Here is a 27,255-nt window from a genome sequence, read left to right on the forward strand (position 1 = left end):
GCTGGTCCCTGAAATGACAGCTGGGGAACAGTTTTACTTTTAAAATATTAAACGCATTAATTGCTGTGCCAAGCAGAAGCTCCCAGGTCAGACGATGTTTTAGATTTCTTTTTTGTTCAGTGCTTTGCCAAGATGCACAGCATCTGTCCATGGGTGCCTGTGTCCATGTGGTGGTATGAATACTGTACCTTACCTTCTTTTTCCAGTTGTTATGATTATTAATCTCATAAATGTTTTATTAAATGTCTTAACATGGATCAGAAAGGATGGTTCATATGTGGGTGTGAAGACTGGTCTGTTGTGGGTTATATGTGGGAGAGGGCTATTACTATTTTTTAATATACAGAATTTTCAAGGAAAGAGTGACTTCTCTCTTCTGTGTCTAAAGACAAATAGTTGACAGCCGGGCAGCAGCTATTTTTTCTCAGACTATCTCTGTAATTTGTCACATTTTTTCCCAGATAGCCACATGTTAAAATATTATCTAAACACACCATTTAAAAAGGTATATTTACTATGTTCTGTCTAGAATGACAAACATGCACGGGTGCTCAGTACAGTAAGATATTGTTTCAGTTCTACAGCCTTCAGTTTTAGGAGCGCAGCCCTCCCTGATATCTCATAGGTTTGTGCATTCTGCCCTCTCCTCTTCAGTGTTTACCAGCCCCACTGACTACGCATCTGAGTTCTGCTAGAGCACCATTCTTCTTGTCGGTCCTTGCTGTGGTTCAGGCAGGCTGGAGCTGCTGAGATATACTCATCTATAACACTTTGAACTTCCCTTCAGTTGTTCCACATGTTAATCCTTCAATGTCATATTGAACACCACTTGCCCTTTCCACCTCCTCTAAGCTAGGTGGCTGCTTCTGTAATGAACCATAACCGCATCAATGTTCGGGAAGGGTGCTGTTTGCCGTTGTTAGGTTTGGGTTTCATTGTGACAAAAGAACAAGAATGTATTTGTTTCATGCTGTTTGTAATTATTTCAGCAGCAATGGAGTAGGTGGCTGAATGGGATGGGAAGAAGTTAGTTGGAAACCTAGGAGCCTAAACAGAACACGTCTTTTTAAATGTTCTCCTGTGTTATACCTGCAGGGAGCGTGATATACGATATCATCATGTTATCAACTCTTACTTTCAAAAAGCCCTTGTATCTGGTAGCTTCTCCTGCTAAGACTTACCTCACCTGGGGAGGAGGCAGTGTTGTGGCTAAGGTACTGAGCGCTGATTCATAATCACAAAATATTTCCTTATATTTTTTTTATGGAGAGGGGGGAAAAAAAAAGTGATTGCCAAGATCAGAAGCAGCAGCTATTTGTAATCCAACGTTGCTTTAATTGTGTGGACTGCTGCTGACAAACAAATCAGCCCTTGCTGCCAAATGTGCAATTGTTCTTCAGGGTATTGATCTCAGGAGGGGAATCTGACATTCCCTTCTCTGTATTACCCAAGTGAGGGGGATATTAACTGTTATAAATGGAATGGAAACCTGGATATTGTTTGATTGATGCAACGTGTTGGTGAATATCGGCATTCAAATCAGTAACCGAATTAACAGACAAATGCTTGTTGTGGTAGGATCTGGCTTTAATTTGGGTTCTCATCTGAAACAGAAGGGCAGTGTCAGCATTTTTTGTGTGTTGTTAAATGCAGCTGAGGAATCAAAAGTTCTGATCAGCCACCAAGTACTAAAACTATGTCTGGGGTCCCTGGCATTTGTAATGAACAGAGCTGGGTTGAAAATGGGGGCGTCTCCATGGAAATTTTCAACTTTTCAGCAAAAAATAAAAAACTGAAAATTTTGGCTTGATAATACGGCTGCCAAACCTCCTAGAAGTTGTAGTCCATGTGCCCCATGCCCCCATTCTCCACTGTGGGCTGGGCTCCCTGGCCCACACTACATTCACTATGCTTGTTCTTGGCCGAAAAATGAAGTAAACTGGGAAAAATTCGTAACATTTCCTTTGGCTTTGGTGGAGTTGTCAGAGCACAGTAAAAAGGGTGTTTGTCATACTTAATTGTTTTTCAAACACTTCTTTGGTATTCATGTTCCATGGGGCAGCTCCAGGCACCAGCGCACCAAGCGCGTGCTTGGGGCAGCAAGCCGCGGGGGGCGGCTTGCTGATTGCCATGAGGGTGGCAGTCAGGCTGCCTTCGGCGGCATGCCTGCGGGAGGTCCGCTGGTCCCGTGGTTTCGGCAGCAATTTGGCGGCGGGTACACAGAAGGCACGGGACTGGCGGACCTCCCGCAGGCATGCCACTGAAAGCCACCTGACTGCCGTGCTTGGGGTGGCAAAATACATAGAGCCGCATGTACCTCATATAACAGACCTTCAAATATAGGGTAGGTTGTGCCTGGGCCTTGCTATAAGGAAAGCCATTGCTATAAGGAAAGCTGCACAGGTGTGCTGAGGAGGGAGCAAACTGCACCATCCAAAGATGGTACCTCATGTCTGCTCCCCCTACATCTGGGTTCCTCAGTTAGGGATCCTGCCTCTAGAAGCACAGTCTCTCCCAGAGCTCCTTCTGGGAGAGTAAAGCGGTGTGCTACCCCCAAATCCAGCCTGTTGGTTAAATTCCACAGTCTAGCCCACATATTCTCAAGCATTGATTTGAATGGGTAATGAATGGTGTGGTCAGTGAAATAACTCAGGTTGTATGCTGGAAAATGGCCTGATCCTGCAAGGTGCTGAGTTTTACTGGGAATTGAAGGTATTTTGCAGGACCAGGGCCATACTGTATATATTTGTCTGTGACATCAATTTTTTTTTTTTGCTTGTTTGTACTTTTACCTCTTAACTGGAATATAAAAAAGAAAGTGAAATTTGATGGGGGGAGGACCCTCCCTTAATGGAACATTATGACTAAGAATTTACACCCATGACAGCCGAGAAATGCAAAGTTATGCTTTCTGCAGCAACTGTAAATTGGCTACGTTGGGCATAAATATGAAAGCATAAATTTAACAGCATATTCACTAATACAAAATACTACCATATGTGCAAATGGATCAAGCTACAGTTGCAAATTTGAATTTCATGTCTGTTGTGGGTGTAAATTTCCAACCATAACAGTGGATTGGTGTAGCTTCAGCACTGAATGTATTGAGAAAGGGTTATCTGTTACAGGCGTGAGAATATTATGTCACATTAAAACCCTATGCAGTTTATGTACATTTCTCCAAAATACAGGCAATGCAGGACTATTAAAGCTGTGGCCGCAATAATGCTGATAGTTTTCATTTATTTATTTTCTGGCTAGAACAGTGATGACAGTAACACACAGTTGGCTTTTTTAATAGTTTGACTGTTGTGGAATTGCTAACCCAGTTTTTGGTGCATTAAAATGGTATTTGTTTCACAGCTGTCAAAATACAAGTTAAGCTTTTTTCCCACTTTTTCAATTTACAGTTCATTGTGACTCTTTCGTGGTGTCATTTTGTCTCCGCAGGAGCTGAGAGAGAGAATTTTAGTGAAACACCGTATCAAAAAGTTCCTCTCCTGTTCCCCTCAGCATGCTGCACTTTGATCACTGTATTTGGAAAAACATATAATACTAATGCAAAATATTTGTGAAAAGCATTGGGCAAAAACTGTGCAGTGCTACCAGCTTTTTAGAGTTTTAGGCTAGGATGAAATATTGGTTATTGGTACTGATGTGTCATCTTCACTCCTAGCACTAACCCTTCTTTGTTCTCAGACAACATTTTCCCCGAGGACAGGAAGGTACCATATGCAGGTCTTTCTCTTTTGTAAGTAAAGTAGTATCTTGTGAGGCTTCTCTTTTATATGACTGGAGGAAATCTTGGTTCAGTTTAGTTGGCGAATCTATCACCAGGTTTCTCCTGCAGATTTGGTGACGTAAGAGATTCTAAGGACTTGCATTTGGTACTTAGTCGCCGAGGTGGTTAGGTATATCAGATATACCTAATAAGTATATGTAGATATACTTTACAGGTTGGCAGAGCAGGATGCCCAGTTCCCCATTTCATATGACAGTAAGTACCATGCACTTGGCTGCAGTGTTAAGATGCATTTTGTTTATTTTTTATTAGAGGGCAGCCAGAAAATGATTTATGGTTTATTGTTGTTCTTGATCTCTAACTGTAAACATGTATCATTGGGCATAGATCCTCAAAAGCGTCTATTGTATTTAATAATTCAATGCTCACCCTTAAATACTTTCCAATTTTGCCTGGTTAATTACATAATGTTTTCTCAGGTATTTGCAGTATTCCCTGGAAATACCTTGTGGATAATGTAGTCATGTATCTAGTTTTATCTAGTTTTCTGAGACTACTGAAAAGTGTGAAAGGTACATGTGCTGTAATATTTGAAAATGGAGGTGTGTAGAGATAATCTAAAATAGCACAACTATAAAGCTCATTATATAGAAAAATGTCAACTGAGAAAAGGAAATAGCATAGAGTTTGCAGCAGTCATGCCGAACCCGCAAAAAAAATGCAGAAATTGGGCTTATTTTTGGCTTCATTGGCTTGTGAGTTGCTTGCTGGCTAGTTTTTCCTTGTAGCTTGTTGCTTCTTTTTTTTTTATCAGCTCCCGGCAGGCAGGGGCAAGCAGGGGCACGGGAGTGAGAGAGTCGGCCCACCACAGTCCCAGACTGCACACCAGAGTGATCTAGTCACATAGGGTGTTGGGGTTCTTAGGGATTAGCTTGTTTTGGCCTTGTTTTGAAATGGGCTTAGCTTGTTTTTTGGCTTATTGTGAAAGTCGAGGTGCTTATTTACTACATGAAAGTTGGCAACTGTGGTTTGCAGTGCATCACCAGAGCTGTATAGTAATCCTGAAAAATGTCTGACCATGTTCTGCAAATGGTTCTACAGTTTCTCAAGCCTCTCAAGTTACTCTCAAATCTTAAAAACAAAAAAAGTTCATATGTGGGGTATGTGGCAGGGCCTAATACTCATCTGTGTCCTGGGACTGTCAGGAAAGAACTGCATCAAGAAACCCTGGCATTTAAAACTGGGAGTCAAGGGTTAGCAAGCAGGGCTTAGCTTAGAAGCTACTGGAGCCCATTAGCTTCTGAGGAAACCTGCCTGGAGTATATCGAGGGAGGAGGAAGAGGCAATCAAGAGTCAAACAGCAGTGTCGAGGGGTTTGCAGATAAAACCACTGAGACAACTGTCAATTTCTATTAAACCTTGAGGAAAGGGAGTTTGGGGCTATTGTTTGCCTTGAACTTGAAAACGGAAGGAACGTTGGGTTTAGGAAAAGCTCTGAAGATGGTTGGAATTTTCTTCTTGGTTTTATTGGCTGAAGGAACACTTGCCCCCACAAGCTGTGCAGCGTACTACAATTTTATTTCTTTTTGGATTAGAAAAAAGCATATTTTTCTTGTAAGTTTTGAACATTGAAGTACTCAGTTATAAATGTTACAGAGGGGCAAATTAGTCTGGATACAAGAACTTCCTCACCTCTAACCCTTTGCTCATCTTTTGAAGTGTGGAAAAGTTTGGTAAAGGACTTCCCACATCCCTGTGTGGAAGTAGAGAAAGACCTGACAGGGATTTGAAGGGGATTTCAATGCAAACAGTCCCCTCTGTGAGCAATTGTCAGGCTAAGCTGTAACCCTAATAACGCGAGATTTGTAGAAGTGAGGATTGTGTGAGGCGAGTGGGAAAGAACTGTGTGAAAAGTTGTTGCAACCTTGAGTTAGATAAGTATGGAATGTAGACTATAGTTTAAATTGGTGAGAAAAATAAGATATCAGGATGACCTATGTATAAACAAAATGCAGCTGTTGCACATTATTGTTTGTAACAAAAAGTATAAATGCTTGCTGTAATTGTTTGTCTGAAGAGAGACCTGTTTAGCTCTCTCCCTCCATGCAATTGCTAGAGATAATAAAGTATCTGACTTGCTGCACCCAACCAAAGGAGTGAGAACTCTGTTTTCTCCAACACCTGTCTCTAGGATGACAGAGGAGGTTCCAGCATTTCCCTCTTGAGACCTTTTCCCTAGGATCCTCTGCTTATTTTGTTGCCTTTTTGCAAGAGGAAGAATGGCTCCCCTCTAGCATTTTCAAGAGGTGTGAGGCTCATTTCTGTTTCTCGCCTGAGTCTTGAAGGACTCGGGGGGAGGTAAAAGGGAAAACAGGTTAGATGGCCTCCTCTCATGTATTTGGGGAGTAAAGGAAACCACCCGTTTGCCAGCCAGTTCAGGGTTTTGTGCTAAGTCACACACAAAAAACCCACAGTCTCATAAAATAACAAGGATTTGAGATTCTGTGGTATCTCAGTTAATGAACCTGCACATCTGGATGCAACAGGGCCTATTGATGCTATTGGGAACTGCTGGGCGCTCAGCACTTTTGAAATTCAGGTCACTTACTTAGGTGTCTAAATATGGATTTAAGAGCCTAATTTTGGGTTCCCAGTTAAAAAATCTAGGATTGTCCCTTTTATATGTCCACCATTTGTGGGTGGGGATAGTGGCCTACCATCTAGTTTTACAACTATTTAACCAACTGCACTTTTGAACTAGGTAGTCCACATTTGGAACCAAACTGGGCACTGACTTCATACCTATCCAGTGCCATTGACTGCAGTTAGGTGGCAAAGAGTGACAAGAATATAAGACTATTGCCTTTTATCTTTGAACATACTGGAGTTTTCTATATTGTAAGTCTTGAGTAAAAGAATACCTTTTACCAAAATATTAAGGAGCATTGAGGTATCTGTTAACATTTTGATAGTGTTTAAACTATATTTGTCTGTTTGGAGATAAAAGGCTCATACTCTTTCCAGCTCTGTTTAAAATAATAATAATATATTTGTTAGTCTAAGGCAGTAATTTCATGGTTTGATTAATTCTCCAAGGATACATTTAGGATACATTTAGTTTTCCTGGAGACTTGGTAATGCAGATCCTGTAAATGTTTATGTCCATGAGTAGCTTTACTATGTACATAGTCTCATTGAGTTCAGCGGCATTACTCACATGAGTAAGGTTACTCTCAAGTGTTTTGGAAGGATCTGGCCTTGTAAATCTGAGTTTAGCTGAGAATAGTATTAATAGTCCACTCCTGCGTCCACTGCAATCAACGGCAAAAGACTTGAGCGTGATTGGGGGTGTTCAGCACCTTTCAGATTCAGTGCATTAACGAACAGCATTTATATGTATTTTTTGCAGTATCGCTGTTTAACATCATACTTCTAAGCATGAAATACATAGCTACCATCTGGATTAGCTGCAGATTGTGTTCGTATTTATTCCAGGCAAGTCTCCTGCTTGTCTCAGAATGAAGGACCTGATACAGAGTTGTGATTTCAATGGGTTTTGGATTAGTCCCTAAATACCTTGAAATTAGTTCAATAAGTTGCTACGGTTCTTTGGTAGTGGAGAATGTAATGTAATGTAACTTGCGGGTAGGGTGACCAGATGTCCCGATTTTATAGGGACAGTCCCGATTTTTGGGTCTTTTTCTTATATAGGCTCCTATTACCCCCCACCCTCTGTCCTGATTTTTCACATTTGCTGTCTGGTCACCCTACTTGCGGGGTGAGAGGGAAATATGTTAAAATAGGAGTCCTGTCACATTGGTATCTTTAACAGCATAATGTTCGTTAACTTTGTATTAACACAGTAAGTCTAGGGTGTCTCCAACATCCACAGCTCTGGCTGTGGTGTAAGAGGTGTATTCCTTTTATTCATTTAGAGTTGGTATTGTCTCAAGAGCTCCTGTCTGATGGCTTTATTGTGTGGAGTTTTGAATTGGTATACAGGAGATGAATTTGTTTGACAAGTTTATTCATGTAACAAGTTGGATAATCATTTGTGATTCACAGTTTGATTCACGGGGGTTATTAATTTAAAACTTGCACTATATTTCTTATCAGATATTCATTGAAAGGTTTACACTGTACGTAACAGGATTTGTATAAATCTGGGCACTGTAAATTTGTCCTACTAACAGGTTTATTGCTCTATCAGGTATTCACTTAGAATTTCTCTGTTCTATCATAAAACATTCCCAATCATAGAATACATTTTTTATTGAGATAATGTACTGTACGGACCAATGCCTACATATGAATTGTTGAATTTGTATAAACAAAATAAGAAAAGCAATTTACCCTTGTAGTACCCAAAGAACCTGTATATATGTAAGATGCAACGTTTTAGTGGGAAGGCAGGAAGTAAGACGCTTGCCTCCCATCACCTTGTGATGGTAGCCCCCACTGCCCACTTGTTACATTTTCAAACAAACAGCTTTGTGTTTTCTCCCATGTTGCCCAAGATACTTTAGAAGCATTCCGTGCAAACAGCAGTGAAGCTACCTCATTATCCACCTTTGAATTCATCTTCAAAAATCTCCTTTGCTTGATTCCTACATTAAACTTGACAACAGTTAGTCTGCTACTATACAGAGACCACTACCTACTATGCTGACCAATATTGTCTCACTGTTTACTTGCAGTCCTCTATGTGTATCCGTTTGTTGTCTCTTGCCCTGTACTTAGATTGTAAGTCCCTTGGGCAAGGACTGTCTTTTTGTTCTGTGTTTGTACATCACCTAACGCAATGGGATCCTGTCTGTGACTAGGGCTCCTAAGTGCTATGGTAATACAAACAATTAGAAAGTTAAGCAGGAATAGGAGAAGAGAACTACTGCTGTCTGGTTCTGGTTTTTGTTCAAAATAAGGATTGATTTAAAGAAAAAAATCTCATTAAGGGCCAGATCCAAAGCCTATTGACTTCAGTGGGCTTTGGCTTGGGCCTTAAAAGTCCAATGCCTGTAAACATTGGCCTCATTTTGTTCCTCCCTCTGTGATCTTGAAAATATCAGGGCATGTTCTCCTGACTACTTAGATCATGAGACAGGGACTTCTAGTTTACAGCAAAGGTGACACATTTACCACTGCATGCTTAGAGAACATATTGTAATGATTATGAAAATATTAATTATCTTAAAAATAGTCTGTATTTTTTAATCTTAAGGGTTTTATTATAACTAAAACCAATAGAGGAAATTAACTGATACCCCAATTTTTTGAGTCTAAACATGTTCTTTGCTTTGTCTACAAATAAGAATGCACCAAGAACTGTAAATCAGACTGTTTTAGCATTAAATTGGACATTGCAGAAGATAAACATAAACATTACAGAAGATAAATGAGATAAACACGGTAAAATACACTACATGGAAATGTTATGCATGAATGTGATAAGTATCTTTTGAATATGTGAAAAGAACTGTGTAAATCTTTAAACTGATTCTACCTTGAAAATTACTGTGATGAAATGGCCTCCTCTTATTGAACAGATCTGCTCCATCTATGTGTTTAAAGGTCATAAATGTTGACTAAAGTGACAAAAATAAGTTCTTACTACTCTTAAGTAGGTAGACCTGTTCTTATGTAGTTAGACCTAGAGCTGTTAGACCTGCAGAACCAACACATCTAAGAAAGAGGCAGATGAATTCTATTCCTGCTCACAAGTAATTAGCAGAATTAATGTTTATTCTAACTGCAGAGCCATATTTTATTTTTTGAGTACGCCTGTTCAATCTCATTAAAGATAGGGAAGGATTGCACAGTGTACCTGCATTGTTTGCCTTACAGGGCCTTGGTTGCTAGTGGTGATGTGCAAGAAGGAATTAAGGTTGAATGAGTTTGCGGAAATGGCAGCTAGAAGAAATATCTTTTTACTTGTAAACTGAGCAAAGGAGGCACTGAGACAATGAACATTGGAACCCCACAATGCCATTTTGAGAGATTAGCTTTTCAGCTTACAACTGCACTTTAGCTGCTTGACAATTCAGTTTGTGCTTCTAAAAACAGTTCACAAAGTTTTGAAGGAATTAACTCTATGAAAGCTTAGTTTACATGTTATTACAAGCATAAAATAGAATTTTAAGTATCTCTATCCAAATCAAACATTTATATAGATGTGTGTGTGTGTGTATGTGTATATATATATAATATATATATATATATATATTATTATTTTATTTTATTTTTTAGCCTCTCAGCAAATATCCTCCTGTGATAAATGACATCTCCTTTTGGCTGCCCTCTGAGAAATACTCTGAAAATGACTTCTATGATTTAGTCCGAACCATTGGAGGAGACTTGGTGGAAAAGGTTGTCCTCATTGACAAATTCACACATCCCAAGTAAGTAAAGCTCTTGAAATATTTCTTCCCCATTGTCAGATGATAATATGTGTTATCTAGAAAAATGTATAAAAACATGCTTGGTTATTACAGTGGCTGTACATTTACATTTTCATAGCTCCAAAATGTTTTCTACAGCACTGTTTTCAAAAATGGGTTTTATTTTATAAAAACTTTATTTTCCTTTTAAAGTTTTGTATGAATGTATGAATTTATGCTAAGGAGGGATAATGCTGGCTGAAAACCAACTTCCCACATAGATCTGCCAGTGTACCTCACCCACAACTTCCCCATTCTAGTCCTAGACTGTTGAGCCATGACTGCTATTTGTTTGTTTGTTCCCTCCTTCCTTCCTTGCGGTCTGGTCCACACATGTATCCTGAATGTGCATGACAAGAATAGTATTGGGTAATATACGAATATTGTTTATATTTAGTGTGTGGGAGGAGGGAGATTAGATTTTGCTCTCTTTTCTATTAGCCAGCCATGTAACTGGAACATGGCATCAGAATTCCTTCCTGTTAGAATAGGAGCACAGAAATTATCATACTGGAAAAAAAGAGTGGTCCATCTAATATAGTCTGTTATCTCTAACACTGACAAATGCCCGATGTTGCAGATAAAACTATTTTTGAAATCATCCTTCACACAGTTTAAACTACCTTATGCCCTTTCAAGGAGGGTAAGAGGTAAAATTTTATTAGCTGAAACCATTTTAAAAATTGGGTTTTAAAAATGGTTTATTTTCGGTCTTCTTTTGTTCTTGTAGGTTGGTGGGGCTGTGAATCTAATTGTGCAATATTATCTCCAGTGTGAAGGGAAATTTCTGACCTAAACCTAGCTGATAATCAGTTTATGCCCTGCATCCTGCAGGCTTTTCCTACCACAATCAGACATTTGACCCCATTGTTCTCTTGAATTTGTTGTACATTGTATGCTGGATGGATCAATTATTTTTCTGGCCTGGTAGTTATCGTGGTTCAACAGGTGAATAAGTTTTGGTTGGTTGTTGGCATTTTCCTTAAAGTGGGCTTGGCGTTGTATGAAACAGAATTTCATTTATGCAAAGAAATGGATGTGGCACTTGAATTTATGGAGTCATCTAAAATCTCTGCATTTCTAGTCCCTGAGCGTTCCTAACATTTAAGTGTTGTCTCCTGCTATGAACAGGATTTTCAATTAATACCTCCAGACTGAAAGTCAAATATCCAGGAGAACAATATAGTCTATGATCAGATAATGAGTGCACCTCACCATAAAGAGAAATAGGATTATTAACTATGGAGACTGTGAAGAACAAGTTTGTTGCAGCCATGCACCGCATTGTCAGTTATCACAAGACAATGTATAGACCTGAAAACTAGGCGCAATGGTGTTGCTAAAAATACATTTTAATTGCCAGTCTTCATATCAGTGTTGATACAATAAAAGAAGCATCAGAAAGTTGTTATGTAAAAATGGGAAAGACCTGTCCAGAACTAGTCTAACTTCCTATATGCTAATTCTATGTTTTTACTCTAGGTAAAAATGTCTGTTCCATTGACAGTTTTTGTGTTGGTTGCTATCTTCTCAGGATACTGTGATTAAAAATGTGGTATTGCCTTTGTTGCTAACCATTCTCTTTGGGCAAAATTCTGAACTCCCATCATGCAGCAGGGGGTGAGCTAAGGTCTCTACAGAGGCTGGGGATGGAAGAGTCCTCTGTCTCCATGTTGCTCTATGGCTACTAGTGCAGCCTTGAGGCTGCAGTAGTCCCCTCACCCAGCATGTTCCCTCACTTCAGGCACCATGGCCTAGTCGTGGCCCAGCTGTCCTTGTCTCAGGACCTCCCAGCCTATTGCCATCTAGAACCCCTCCATGCTAGGGTGTAGGAGCTTTGATGGTGAGGATCTCTGTAGCATGTAAAGGCTGCAGGTTCCTGCATAGGGTCTCCCCTCCTTCCCCCATGTGTGCTGCTCCCACCTTGTCCTTTTTATTTGGATCAAAGCCTTCCACATCCTTTTTCTGCTTGTAAATTATCTGCAGCACATTTAGATTTTTATGAATGTATTTGCAATTCAAAATTACTTGATTAATAGCTTATGTGAACATATTTGTCTATTCAATGGATTGCTTGCAAAACTATTCATTGTGAATATTGTTTTCAGTATTGAGCTATGACTAGTCCCCTCAGTCATATGTTATTTTTTCTGCTAACTGATTGAACGACTACTTGCATATCCATAATGCAAGATGTCTGTGCAAATACTTCATTAATACATATTTCCACAAGTATTTGTGACATTTTCCCTTTTCTCCAACATGCTGGTGAACAAAAATGTTTTCATGCAAATGTTTTCAAAATCGAAAAGGGTTGTGAATACTTAGAATTTTATGGAACGTTCCAGAGTGGACAGCAGTTGGTAAACATTTCCAGATGTTCTGCAGTACAATGGTGCTATCCACGTCCATAAATTCAGTACTTGTTGTATGAGATAACCTATCCAATATTTTTGAAATTCCATGAATAGTTAAATCAGAAAGTGGTCCTCCTTTTATGGTCAAGACTTTGCTAATTTCGCAAAAGAAATGGGTTTTCACAGAGGAAAAAAATGTTGTCCAAAAAGCAGGCAAATAGAGGAAAGATGTATGCCTCTCCTAAGTAAGCAAAATTGCTGCCATCCAAAACATTCCAGTAAGAAGAGTATATGAAATTGCTGAGACATTAATATCAGTAATGCATTCATGCAGAGATGATATTCCAGTGATGATAATGAGAATGCACATGCCTGAAATAATAAAAGAAACATCAATCAATAATGCCCAAACTTCCAACAGAGACCACAAAGTGAAATAAAGTTGACAATATATATATATATATATCATAGAAAATAAGCTGTACTGTCTCATTTTAAAACCAGAAGACATGACATGGGTGAAACAATCAGTTTAGAACAAAAAAAACCTCTCAATTTTATCCTGTATCATTATGGGTAACAATAAGGAAAGGTTGGGAGAACAATACGTAGGAATTCATACTGTTTAAAAGAGATGTCTAAAAGGGATAGCTCAGTGGTTTGAGCATTGGCCTGCTAATCCCAGGGTTGTGAGTTCAATCCTTGAGGGGCCTATTTAGGGATCTGGGGCAAAAATCGGTTTGGGGATTGGTGCTCCTTTGAGCAGGGGGTTGGACTAAATGACCTCCTGAGGTCCCTTCTAACCCTGATATTCTATGATTTTATTCTAAAACAGAAGTGACTGAATGCTGATCTTTTGAAAATGAGTTGAAGGCTATACCAGCAATGTGTTTTCTCAGACTTAAAAGTTTTAAACTAGTGTTGCTAAATAAACTGCAGAGTGTACAGTGGCTCCAATACAGTGTGGCAGTTTGGAAAGTGCACCAGCATAGCCACCTCTGGAGGATTGCATCTGAACAGGGAAGTCCTCCGGTGACATATAGCCACTGTAGCAGCTCCTAGTACAAGTGATATGTCTTGGGAGGAATGGGTATGGCCAGGACAGCCCATGATTGGTGGAACATCCTATTGGCCTGGCTGATGGCAGGGATGGATAGGTGGAGAAGAGGCTGGTGGCAGGTTGTGGGCACAAGGGCAGAAGGATCTATACCACTAGAACACACTTCCCTTCAGAACCTAGAATTGAACCCAGAAGTCAGAGTCTCTGTACTTCTCTGGTTAAAGCCACCTTTGCGTGCACTTTCCTGCCTGAGCAACACATCTCAGCCCAGCCCCTTTGCATACTCCATAATGGTGCAGGACACCATGGAATCATGTGTTCTGAAAAGTTTGATCAGTCTCCTGTGGATAAATTTTTCCAGTACAGGATCCCAATTTTAAGTTTGACACACAAATTCTCCCTGTGAGATTAGTAGGAAGGTACAAAGTGTAACAGCGTTACTTTCCCCTTTAAGGGCTAGAGGCCGCAGAGCCAGCCTTCCCTAGTTACTAAGTAGACACACCTGAGCAGGGATCAATACCAAGGATCAGAGTCCAGTTCAGGTTTCAGTGTGTGGGTCAAGAGGCGAGGTCCAAATCAAGCCGAGGGCGAAGACGAGGGTTCAAGAACAGGGAGCAGGAATGGTCATGACCCTGTTACATGGAGACTAGATGGGTGAGGTAATATCTTTTATTGGACCAACTTCTGTTGGTGAGAGACATGCTTTTGAACTTACACCGAGCTCTTCTTCAGGTCCTGTTACATGAAAGAAATATATAAAACTGGAAACCAGAAATGAACTTCTCAGTGGTATTTAACAAAGTAAATTTTTAATCAGAACAATTAAAAATACCCTGAAAAGGCAGTATGGGAAAGTATAAGCAGGAAATTTTCTTTTGCTCCCTTTCACATGCAGTGTTAAAAAGACGGCCAGGGAGTAGTGAAGGAAGGTTATTCCTGTCTTTGAATGAATTTCTTGTGTACTTTCTGGACACAGTTGTACATTTGTAAATGTGTAAATCAGGGATGGGCAAACTACGGCCCATGGGCCACATCCGGCCTGTCAGACCTTTTAATCCGGCCCTTGAGCTCCCGCCGGGGAGCATGGTTGGGAGCTTTCCCCGCTCCGGTGCTCCAGCCGGGGAGTAGGGTCAGGGGCTTGCCTTGCTCTGCTCCACACAGCTCCCAGAAGCAGGAGCAGCCAGGGGACTCTGCACGCTGCCCTCACCCCAAGCACCGGCTCTGCAGCTCCCATTGGCCGTGGTTCCCAGCCAATGGGAGTTGCGGGGGCAGTACCTGCGGATGGGACAGTGCGCAGAGTGGTGTGGCCCCGCCTCTGGAGGGGGTACGGGCCGCTGTTTCCAGGAGCCACTTCAAGTAAGCGCCACCCAGACCCTGCACCCCTGATCGCCCTCCAAACACTTTGATACCAGCCCGTAGCACTCTTCTGCACTCCAAACCCCTCATCCCCAGCCCCACCCCAGAGTCTGCACACCCAGCCGGAGCCCTCATCCCCCCCCCCCCCCCCCGTGCACCCCAATCCCCTGCCCCAGCCAGCCCTCCATACAATTTCCATACCGAGATGTGGCCCTCAGGCCAAAAAATTTGCCCACCCCTAGTATAAATACTAAAATAGGAACTACCACCATTTCAAAATGTCCTGGATATAGAATAATCAGATGGCCAGTATCTTGTCTGATCCTTTCTCCACCCCTCTTTGCCTGCCATATTAATTGATAAAGGGGGCAGATTTGTAGTGGGGTAGGGAGAAGTCAACAGATCCCATCTTCTACCACAGTCTGTCACATTGCTCCCATACCTCCTGATTAGATTGTATAAAAGCCAATCTATTGTACATCTCCTTATTTTCTCTTTTCTTGCCATACTGTGCTTCCTTTCCCCTGCCTCCTCCCCCCCCAAAAATGCAGATCAAGCAATACAAACACAAATACTTTTAGAGCTTGGTTCTTTAACAGAGATATTTTTCTGTTGTGTTTTTGTTTTGCTTTCTGCAAGAGGTGAATTACAGTGGAATAACACTGAAACCCTGTTTGCTGCTAGTATTACACAAATTAAAACACAATTAGTTCAGTCCCTGAACTCCTTGTTCTTCATCCTGAGTACATTACAGTTTGCTGAGGGATTCTCTGAGATTACTTTTAACTGCTGACCTGGCAGAGTCCCAGTTGTAGTTTCTCTGCAAAGATCACCAGAAGAGCAGAGACGGCTTGACAAGAGCTATCAGAGGATAGAGGCCCCCTTTTAATGAGCTGTGTGCTTTAGTGCTCTGGAGCTTTTCATTTCTTTGGTCAAATAAACGGAAGACTAATATTTCTGCATTAAATTAATAATTTATATCAGGGTCTTTTGAAGACTATTGGCTGGCTTCTGGCCCTTTTCATCAACCCCAGTAATCGAGTAAGCCTCTGAAGATTACACAGTGGTTTGTAAAAGCCGGCGAAGGCCCCATGTCTCCTCTCCCTTTCCTCCCACACAAAATAGCACAACTTACTCTCTTCAGTGAATGAGAAGCTCTCCATGTTTCGCTTTTGTCTCATAGCCCTCAAAATGACCAAAAAAACCAAAAAATTGCTAGTAATGAAGATGGTTCCTGGATCACTCATGCATTGGCATCCACTCTTGGCATGCATACACCAAAGATCAGTGTCTTTTGGCTAGCAGTGTCCTTTCAGGTTGTGTTTGTGTCTTGGGCATTCTTACACCCCTGTGACTGAGGATGTAAAGGGCAGAGCAGGCCCAACTGCCACTCAGTTCCTTCTCATCACCCATGGCTGCAAAATCTAACTCCTCAGTGTCCGCATCTTCTGTTTTCCTTATCTGTGAATAATTATGTGTGTATTAGCATTAGTTAGGTAGTTTATCATTGGCAGATAAATCGACAGCCTTTTGGAAGTTGTTCTTTTTGTATTTTTTCTTCTCTGATCAGAGAAGTTGAAGTCTCCTAGTTTTAAGTATTGCCCCTCTTGTGAGGCAGCAATTCCAGTAAAGGATACTAGCACACAAGGTGATTTTTCTTGTTAGAGGAAGTACATAGCCCTGACAAATCTGATGTAATTTAGCTGGACTTACCTCCTAGTGAAGACAAGCCCTCAGTTTGCTTCGTTTTTTACATATGGGAATATCGTGGGTTTGAAATTTCAACTCTGACTCCAACACTATAGGGTATGCATTCTGCTTGCTGTAGAAAAGATTGCAAATTGGGAGGAAAGAGCAGAATGGTGGCAGAGAATAAAATCCATGTGCGGAGAAATAAAGTGAAACTGGTTCACAGAGGGGACAAGATTGAAATCTTTAGACTGTGAGGGTGAGAAGAGAAATCTAATTAAGTAATAAATAACTACAAGTAGGCATTATGTGCTAACCTAGAATGTTGGGTTCTATCTCAAATTTATAGAACATATATCTCTTTAGCTAGAAAATCACTTTTTTAAAAAAAATTGAATTGTCCTTGTGTGGGAGGGGAAGCATGGATTTAAATTACAGGGACAATATGCATGAACTTCAAATAGATTTGAGAACCCCAAAATATGTGAAGTTAGTAAAATCTCAAACTAGCGAGGCTCATCCATCTACTTCTATCAGTCCAGCGTTAAAACTCAGCCATAAAATATTCTCCCTGGGTTGAAACTGGATTTACTTCAAAACCATCCCCAGCAATTGGGCTAGCAGTCAAAAGACCAGAAAAGCTGAAATATGCAATATCAATTATCCACCACTTTAAAACTGTCTAAAAGCATATTTACATGATAGATCATAATAGCTATTGTAATAATCTACTGGATTAATATTCATTTTCACATTTGGTACATATAACTATAGTTCATATTTAGATGATAGACTATAGTGGCCCAGAAGGACACACTGAGGTCCACTGGGGACATTATCCAATAAAAAAGGAAGTCTATGATAGTGTAGGTATTGTATGGATTTAAAAATACAGAAATAGAAATTGTCATACCAGAATATACCAAGACACCATCTGGTCCAATATCCTGTCTATAGAATTGTCCAGTACCAGTTGCTTCAGAGGTGCATGTAAAATCACCATGCTGTCCCAGATTCTGCAGGTCTATGATTCATGGTACAATTTCATTCTGACTCCATACTGGTGTCACCTTGTGTTCTGAAGCTTGAGATTTGACAGACCTTATAATTTTAGTGCAACTGTAGATACTACTCTTATTTTTAAAATCTTACTAAGCTTATTTGCCTGGAAGATTTTCAGTGGCATGGAGTTTTTGATACACTATGCAAAGTATTTTAATTAGTTTTTTAAAGTTACCTTTTAGTTACCCTTTAGTTAGAAGTTCTTGGGTCACAGCATTACCTTGGACTTGGCAATGCTGAACTGAATCTGAGGATTACTATGTTTTGTGAGATCCTGGAGTACTTAAGTCCTCCCTAGTTTTGAAAACCCTAACTAATTTTGAACTATCTCGCTATTCATCCCTACTACTCAGTGCTACCTCTGATACTGTAGTTTTCTGAGTAGATCTGGGAGTAGAAGTACAGACTTGCTGTGTGGAACTTTGGACAAGTCACTTAACGTCTTTTTTTTCCCCATCTGCAAAATGAGTATGATAATACCTTAATTAATGTTTGTAAAGTGCTTTAAATACTCACCTGTAATGGTGTTAAGTAAATGCAAAGAATTAGGTTGATAAATTAGTCTCTATATAGCCTCTATTTGGTATTTGCTTAGAAAAAAGTAATTTTTCATCACATCAGTACATTAAAAGGTATAAAATGGACATCTGTTTCTTCTCTCTACATTTACTTCCAGCTTATGCTGGTTGTATATTTTTAAACTGCTTTTTTTATTTTATTTCATTTATTTATTTATTTTGGTGAGCTGTGTTCTTTCTATTCAGGTTTTTGGTATAAAAGTATAAATACACAATTTACATTCACCCTCAAAATTACTTAAAATGTAAAAGATGCTTTGCCATGCTTTTAGGTGTTATGCCTAATATAAATAATAGAAAGTTACGAAGATGGATCAGTTGCAAATGGCTAACACAGACAGTACGGTTAACATAAACATACTGCATTAGAGATACCTAAATTTTAGAGGAGTTTTGATCTTTAGAGAAGTCTTGATCCAAATGCAAGCTTTGCAGCTCAGGCCCATCTCTGTAACATATAGCTCCTAAAGGGTGGTTAGTGCCTTGAATCCCATTAGCCATCTGGAGATGCGGGTGATCAGAACCTTACAGGACTTGGTAATCATTTTTGTAGACCAGTAACTTTAAACAATTCATTGTTAGTATAGAATATATCCACCAAGTACAAAACAAACAAGTTGAAAACATTGTGATCTCTTCCAGGAATGCTGACATTTATTTGTTCTGAAATTACGAAAACATGTTTCCTTGGTCTAAATGTTAACATTTTCCAGCATAGAGATAATTAACCTTTCAGCTGTTTATTGCAGTGGATCGACTTTTTAAAAATCCTTCCTAGCATAGAGTTTTTTTCCTTACAAAAATTAGTTCTGGAGCCATTAAAGATGAAGGGCAGAATTAATTATTTAGGGCTAGATTCATCCCTCTTCTGCGAAGTTACAGTAAGGGGTGAAGAGGGGCATAGGGACTTTCTCCCCTTCCCTCCCATATAAATAGCATTATAGAGTCTATTCCTAGCCTCAAGGCAGTCTAAGAAGTGCCCGGCTACCATGCCAGCTGGCACTTCACAGCTCCAAGGGGGCATGGTCTGCAGGTAAGACCAGAAGCCCAGAGCTCCTGCTGGCAATTACATATACTGTAAGTTGTAATTCAGGGCAACTGTACCTGTATTTTCCTTTAGTGATTCAGCAAGGGCACACAGTCACAGGCTTCCAGTTCCCTAGCCATTGCCTTTCTTGGGTGGAGACTTGTCTCTCTCCCTTCTGGCCGGGTATTGCCATGCTAAACAGCTTCCTGTCTTCACTGTTTTATTCCTAGACAAAGACAGACTGCCTAAGCAGACCTGCTTGCTTTATCTTCAGAGACTAATAGCAGCGTCACTGCCCACAGTTAAGCTACCACACCATTCTTCTAAGCAAGTATATTTGATTATTAAAGTAAAAGGACTACAAAAAATATATTAAAAATATTCTTTGCTCAAAACAGGAACACTCATGAGAAGTTTAGTCCATCATTTACACAGTTCAGAGGTCTTTGAACTGGAGTTCTCAGGAGCGGGTAACAGGTATACAATTGGTTTCTCTTCCCAGGGCGTAGTTTCAAAAGGATGAATTTGAAGTGGGTCATTTGTATTCCCCTAAATATTCCTAGGAATGCACAATACACATGCACTATCCCCAACGGTCCTGAAAAGTTCCTAATAAGAGATTGCATGAGTTCTGTCTTTCTGCTAAAGAAGCTCTATAGAATCACACAATAGTACACAAACATTTGCATTTTCAATACAATGGACCCTAAAGGTATTAAGTGTAATTCAATAAGGTTTAACTTAACTCCATAAGGATATTGTCATATCTGTCACACTGCGATAAACAGTATGCAGGAGCAAAGGACTGCTGTGCTCCTCGTGAAAGGTTTGCTTGGTAATTTTCTGTGGCTCTCTGACTGGAATCATTGTGCCTTGCATGAGTAGAATGATTCTTGTGACAGAGAAGTGGCTGCAACGCCGGCTCTAGGCACCAGCAAACCAAGCACATGCTTGGGGGAAGGCACAATTCCAGGGGCGGCATTCTGGTTTTGGGGTTTTTTTTTGCTTCGACAGTTGGTGTTTTTTTTTTTGCTTGGGGCAGCAAAAAACCTAGAACCGGCCCTGAGTGGCTGACACCAGTACTACCACCCCATTCCTGCCTCGCCATGCAGCTCCCATAGGGAAGGGTAGAATTTTTCTCAATATATGCTTAAGAGGAACTTGAGACCTTTGGGGTTTAAAGTAGGTGTTACTGATAAGTATCTGAGCCACTTCACAAAGCTAAATTAATATAAGACAAAGCAAGTGCATTATGCATTAAACAGGAGACTTAATTTAAGGGCAGAATGGAAGCTGTACAGAGCAGCTGATCCTGCTAACTTTAAAAAATAAAAAAGTTATGGACAAAGATCCGAAACCGGACAGAAAAACATTTCCTCACTCCTCCCATTCTCTATGGCATGTAATGAGTTTCCGTCTTTATGGCTTTGGATATAACACTATCAAGGGGTGTTGTCTCACTGAATCTGCTTACAAAGCCTTTTTCTAGTTTATCTTTTCATGAACATATTCATATCCACTATAATGCTTCTCAGACTCCCATAACGCCTACAGTTATGTGCTGTGGGAGACAGCTCTTGTGGGAGATTCTGTAGAGCACTAGATCTCAGCCTGTGGACCACAAGGGGAGCCACTCACCTGCAACTGTCTGGAGGCTGGAGCCTGCTTCTATCCCTTGTGTCCTGTTGTAGCTTATTTGTTTAGCCACTTTTCACCAGCCCATTGCATGCTAAAAGTATCCAATTAATCACAGTACTAATTCCTGTGAAGTGCTTTGGGAACTCTTGCAAAGGTTTCTGGGATGTGTCTGAGGATTGATTGTTAAGGACTGACTTCCAGATAACATAGTGAGAAAAGGTGAAGCTCTCCAGCTGTAGCTTCTTACAAGATTCAGTGAGATTCTGGCTATCCCTTTTCTATATAACAGAGCAATATTCTGCATTTGCCTGAATAAGTGAGTCCACATGTTCTTCCATGTGGCTCATGCACTTAAGGTTTCCTCTGTTACCCATGAAAGGTGATTACATTTCTAATGGAATATCACTGGTGATATATCACACTTCAGGTGTTTTTTTTTTCCCCTAATGGAATCCTATGGTTTCCTCTTTATCTTTTTTCCTTTCTTCTGTACCATTCTTCCCACAAGTTATCATGTCTTAGCCCCCAACCTCCAACCAAAGAAGAATGATGGGACTCCTACTGAAGCCTGTTAACAGTAACTTTTTTCTAATAGTGAAAAATGTCTTTTGCTGTGTACTCTCAGAAGAGCCCTGGATTGCATAACAGAACATAGCCTGACCCAAAATGGATCTGAATACAGTGGTTTGAAGGCAAGCCATTAAGAATTGTTATTTGTATGCTGTCTGTCAGAATGTTGAGAGTGGGAGGAGAGATTTGTGTCTTTCTTTCCTGATTGGTTGATTATATATTGCCTTTCCCATCAGACAGTCTGCAAGGAAATTGGTGTCAGAGGTCTAGAGTAATTCTGCACTGTTTCTCATGCTGGATTTTTCAAATGGGGGCTGGATTCCAAAAGCTGAATGATCAAAAAAAGTAAAATCTGCAAATGCAGGTGATTAGAGGGAAAGGAGGTACAGTCCTGAGTAACTTTTTCCTTTTATAAATGTTGCATTTAAAACATAAGAGCCAATATTTGCAAACATGATAAATGATTTTTGGGGGCAACCTGACACGTTAAAGGAATCTGAGTCATAGAAGTGTGATGCTCCACTCCTGAGAAAATTAGGCCCTTTTCAGATGTCTCAACTTGAGTAGTGAAAACTGAAGGCACCAAAGATCACTCATCACTTTTGCAAATCTTGGCCAAAATTTATAAAAAGAATTCAGGGATATCCGATGATTATTATGAGAACAATAATTTACATGTGTTATTTTTACTGTATAATTTAGATGTAGGTGTTTATCTCTATAGTCATGCTTTTCATCCAAAAGCACTTCAAAGTGCCTTGCAAATGCAACAAATATCTATATGCCATACAAGGATACCTGCATCAATCACTGAAACTTAGACCCTTCTGGGATGGAATATGATAGCTGATTAACACATAGAAGGAGATGTGGAATAATATAGAAATTACAGATAGGATTTTAGGTAGGTTATTAGCCCAAAGGCTAATTTACCAAACTAGAATTTTGCCAGAAGCTTCTGCTTTTCCAGCAGAGAGTTAAATGAGAATCTTCGTTTTATTCCAAGTTCTGCACATGACTGGCTATGTAACCTTACATAAATATTAAGCCTTTCTGTTTGTAAAATGTAGATGATGATAGTGCTGTAAATCACTTTGAAATCTTCAGATGAACAGTCCTGTAATAGTAATTTTATATGAAGCTGATATGGGATTTAATATCTATTGATAGTATTTGTATTTATAATATGATTTCAGTAGTTTGATGTAACCATATTAATTTTTTTTCAGATCATTATAATCTCCCCTCTCCTGTTAATTATTTTTAAAAACAAAAGAAAAAATTGCCACAGGATGTTTCATTAATACATAAACTCAGGACCTTGGTATTGTCTTATCTGAGGGTATGTCTACACTACAGGATTACTCCGTATTTACAGAATTCGATTTTTGGCAACCGATTGTATAAAGTTGAGTTCATGCGGCCACACTAAGCATATTAATTCGGCGGTGTGCATCCATGTACCGAGGCTAGCGTCGACTTCCGGAGCGTTGCACTGTGGGTAGCTATCCCATAGCTCTCCCATAGTTCCCGCAGTCTCCCCCACCCATTGGAATTCTGGATTGAGATCCCAATGCCTGATGGGGCCAAAAATTTGTCGCGGGTGGTTATGGGTAAATGTCGTCAGTCAATCCTCCCTCCATGAAAGCAATGGCAGACAATCATTTCGCGCCCTTTTCCCTGGATTGCCCGGACAGACGCCATAGCACAGCAACCATGGAGCCCGTTCAGCCTTTTTTCACTGTCACCGTATGTCTACTGGATGCTGTTGACAGACGCAGTACTGCAGCACTACACAGCAGCATCCCCTTACCTTTGCAAGTTAGCAAAGACGGTTACCAGTCATACTGTACCATCTGCTGCTGTCATGGGTGTTCCTGGCCGGCCTCGGTGAGGTCGGTCGGGGGCGCCTGGACAAAAATGGGAATGACTCCCCAGGTCATTCTCTTCTTTAATTTTTTTCTAGTGGAGAGTCAGTCCTGCCTAGAATATCAAGCAAGCCTACTAAAGAACCAGAGAAGCAAACGGCCGCTCCGGGTCAGAGCCCCAGACATCCCACAGAAATGATGAGCTGCGTGCCATTCTAGGGGGTGCCCCTACAACAACCCCACCCGTTGCTTCCCTCCTCCCCCACCTCTCCTGGACTACCTTGGCAGTTATCCCCCCTTTTGTGTGATGAAGTAATAAAGAATGCATGAATTTGAAACAACACTGACTTTATTGCCTCTGCAAGCAGAGATCAAAGGGGGGAGAGGAGGGCGCCTGGCTTACAGCGAAGTCGAGTGAACCACCATTCTGCACTTGCTCAGCCTATAGCTGAAAATGGGAATCTGTGATAAGCACTAGGATAGAAGCACTGAATCTCCATTTGTGTGTGGGCCTTTGGTTGACGCTGGTAAAATACAAAATGTTCCAGGATAGGTATGTTGGGGGACAGTTCTAAACGGCAGCTTTATTTTTTTATTTGCAGCAAAAAATATCTGATTGTGAGCCCTGGGAGCAAGGGGTAGGCTGGGGTAGGTGCGACCGCGCGGTGCTGCTGACTGGGAGAGCAGCCTGAGGCAGACGCCTCCAGCTGGCATGATATTCCAGGCAGGACTGAATCTCCATTACACAAAACTTAAAGAAGAGAATGACCTGGAGTCATTCCCTTTTTTGTCCATGCGCCCCCGACCGACCTCACCAAGGCCAGCCAGGAGTACCCACAGGACGACGATGACGGTTACCAGTCATACTGCACCATCTGCCATCCGCAAGGCAAGGCAAGGGGATGCTGCTGTGTAGCGCTTCAGCACCGCGTCTGCCAGAAGCATCCAGTAGACATACGGTGACCGTGAAAAAAGGCGAGAAACTATTTTTTACCTTTGCTTTCATGGGGGGGTGGGGGAGTGGCTGACGACATATACGCTGAACCACCCACGACAATGTTTTTGACCCTTCAGTCATTGGGAGCTCAACCAAGAATTCAAATGGTTTTCGAAGAGTGCGGGAACTGTGGGATAGCTACAGTCGTCAGTCACCCCTCCCTCCGTGAGCGTCCATTTGATTCTTTGGCTTTCTGGTACGCTTGTCTCAGCTCCTTAAGTTTCACGCAGCACTGTGTTGAGTCCCTGTTGTGGCCTCTGTCCATCATGGCCTTGGAGATTTTTTCAAATGTTTTGGCATTTCGTCTTTTGGAACAGAGTTCTGATAGAACAGATTCATCTCCCCATACAGAGATCAGATTCAGTATTTCCTGTTAGGTCCATGCTGGAGCTCTTTTTTGATTCTGGGACTGCATGGTCACCTGTGCTGATCAGTGCTCCACGCTGGGCAATCAGGAAATGAAATTCAAAAGTTCGCGGGGCTTTTCCTGTCTACCTGGCCAGTGCATTCGAGTTCAGATTGCTGTCCAGAGTGGTCACAATGGTGCACCGTGGGATAGCTCCCAGAGGCCAATACCGTCGAATTGAGCAAATCTCCTGAGCAATTCAGCCCCACTCAGAAGCGGCAGTTTTGTAATGCAAAGCATTGGGTTGTTGGGGGGGGGGGGCTAGTTGGGCTTTCCAGGGCTTCTGGAAACCTCAGGTTAAAATTCTATCACAAAGCTGAAGAATTGGTTTGGGATAATTTTCTTGTCTCACGCTATCAATGTGGGCTTTTATACAGCATCCATCACAGTTGTAAGTTGTATTGGAGTTCATACATATCCATCCCACCCCAGATACTGCTAATTCATGCCTCTCAGAGATGGTATATTTTTGGGGCTCATAAATAACTTCTCACAAACATAATTTGCCATAACAAAATACATTATCAATATTCTTGTGTTGCATTCAACATATAAACATTTCTACTTTCATCTCATCTATTTTATCTTATCTCTAATACTCAATTCATTATCATATAACAGTTTGAAGTACTTACAGATCCAAACTAGATATACCTTACTATTGTTTTATTATTGTTTGTTTGTTTTGTTTTTGTTGGGGTTCTAATTACAAGATATATCAGTTTTAACATATACAGTGAAATCAGATGTACTTAACTAGTTAATTCTATTAGTTGAGAGAATGCTGATATATATAGCACAGTATAGCTGTTTATTATTACTGTATTATTATTTATTTATTATTATACATAAAAAGAAGCACATTTAGGAAAGAAGTGTAACAAGAATAAGGTTGAATGCTCAGACTGTATATGAAAACAAACAAAAGTGAGTACAGCCAAATCAGTAAAGTTGTTCCAAGTTTGAAGGGTATGTGCTAAAAGCCATCCAGTAGTCTCTGCTGATCAGAGGATCAAATGGATGAACTGTTATTAAACAATTCAGAAGAAACATATGTTTGATGACCCAACTGTATTTGCATAGTTTACTTCCAGCAGAGTGCAGTAGCATTTTAGGAATATGCTGGAACTTCCTGATTCAACAAATTTAAGAACTACCTTGTTGAAGCACAATCATAGAGGGAAATTATCAGGTGAGCTAAGATGCTGTGCCATTTAAGCTGTGCCCGAGAGATTTGAATTAAAAAATAAAAGCACACATTACCTGTCACTCTTGTTGAGCCACCATTCTAGCATATTCATTTGTCTCAACAGTTTCCTCCAATTCTCAACATATCCATGATTTTTCATGACATTTGAAGTTGATCATCACCAGTTGGGCTTCTTCCTATTAATAAAGAATTGGGAACTTCCACCCTGGATTAAGTGCAGTATTTAATATCTTTGTTGTTGTTAACTTCCTTTGGACAAAAGAATAAAGAAATTTCAGTCTGATTTATTCTCCTGCTATAACCTTCTACAAGATGTTAGATTGTCAGATTTCTTATTCGGCACCCGTGCCACTTTTCCCCACACACGCTCCTGTAGGTCTGTATTAAACTAATCAGTGCCAGCACCTGAAAGGGTCCTATATCCTGACAGGAGAACTTTGAGCAAATGTGAGAAATGAGATTCTCTTCCAATCATTTCTTTCTTTAGACAAACAGGTTGTGACCTGATTCTCCACTGCTTTCTCCCAGTCTTAGCCCTGGTCTACACTACGAGTTTAGGTCGAATTTAGCAGCGTTACATCGATTTAACCCTGCACCTGTCCACACGACAAAGCCGTTTTTTCGACTTAAAGGGCTCTTAAAATTGATTTCTGTACTCCTCCCCCAACGAGGGGATTAGCGCTGAAATCGACCTTGCTGGGTCGAATTTGGCGTAGTGTTGGGTAGTGTGGTCGCAATTTGACGGAATTGGCCTCCGGGAGCTATCCCAGAGTGCTCCATTGTGACCGCTCTGGACAGCGCTCTCAACTCAGATGCACTGGCCAGGTAGACAGGGAAAGGCCTGCGAACTTTTGTATCTCATTTCCTGTTTGGCCAGCGTGGCAATCTTCAGGTGAGTGCAGATTTCATCAGCAGAGGTGACCATGATGGAGTCCCAGAATCGCAAAAGAGCTCCAGCATGGACCGAACGGGAGGTACGGGATCTGATCGATGTATGGGGTGATGAATCCATGCTATCAGAACTCTGTTCCAAAAGATGAATTGCCCAAACATTTGAAAAAATCTCCAAGGGCATGAAGGACAGAGGCTATAACAGGGACCCGCAGCAGTGCCAAGGGAGAGTTGACTGACGGCATGGCTTACAGGGTTGGCTTACAGGAAATTAAAATCAACAAAGGAGGTGGGTTTGCATCAAAGAGAAACACACACAACTGTCACACAGAATGGCCCCCTCAAGGATTGAACTCAAAACCCTGGGTTT

The 27,255-nt window shown here is 40.8% G+C and overlaps 1 protein-coding gene across 7 annotated transcripts in view; it reads left to right on the plus strand.

Moving 5' to 3' along the window:
* Positions 1–27,255, plus strand: part of FARS2 (phenylalanyl-tRNA synthetase 2, mitochondrial) — a 380,087-nt gene that overhangs the window by 254,985 nt on the left and 97,847 nt on the right. For all 7 annotated transcript variants that reach the window (XM_065584915.1, XM_065584913.1, XM_065584914.1 and 4 more), the window contains one exon: positions 9,986–10,137. In XM_065584915.1, the coding sequence (XP_065440987.1) occupies positions 9,986–10,137 (152 nt within the window). The remainder of the gene's footprint in view (positions 1–9,985; positions 10,138–27,255) is intronic.

Source organism: Chrysemys picta, chromosome 2 (assembly GCF_011386835.1).
Source record: "Chrysemys picta bellii isolate R12L10 chromosome 2, ASM1138683v2, whole genome shotgun sequence".
In the NCBI taxonomy this organism is placed as follows: domain Eukaryota; kingdom Metazoa; phylum Chordata; order Testudines; family Emydidae; genus Chrysemys; species Chrysemys picta.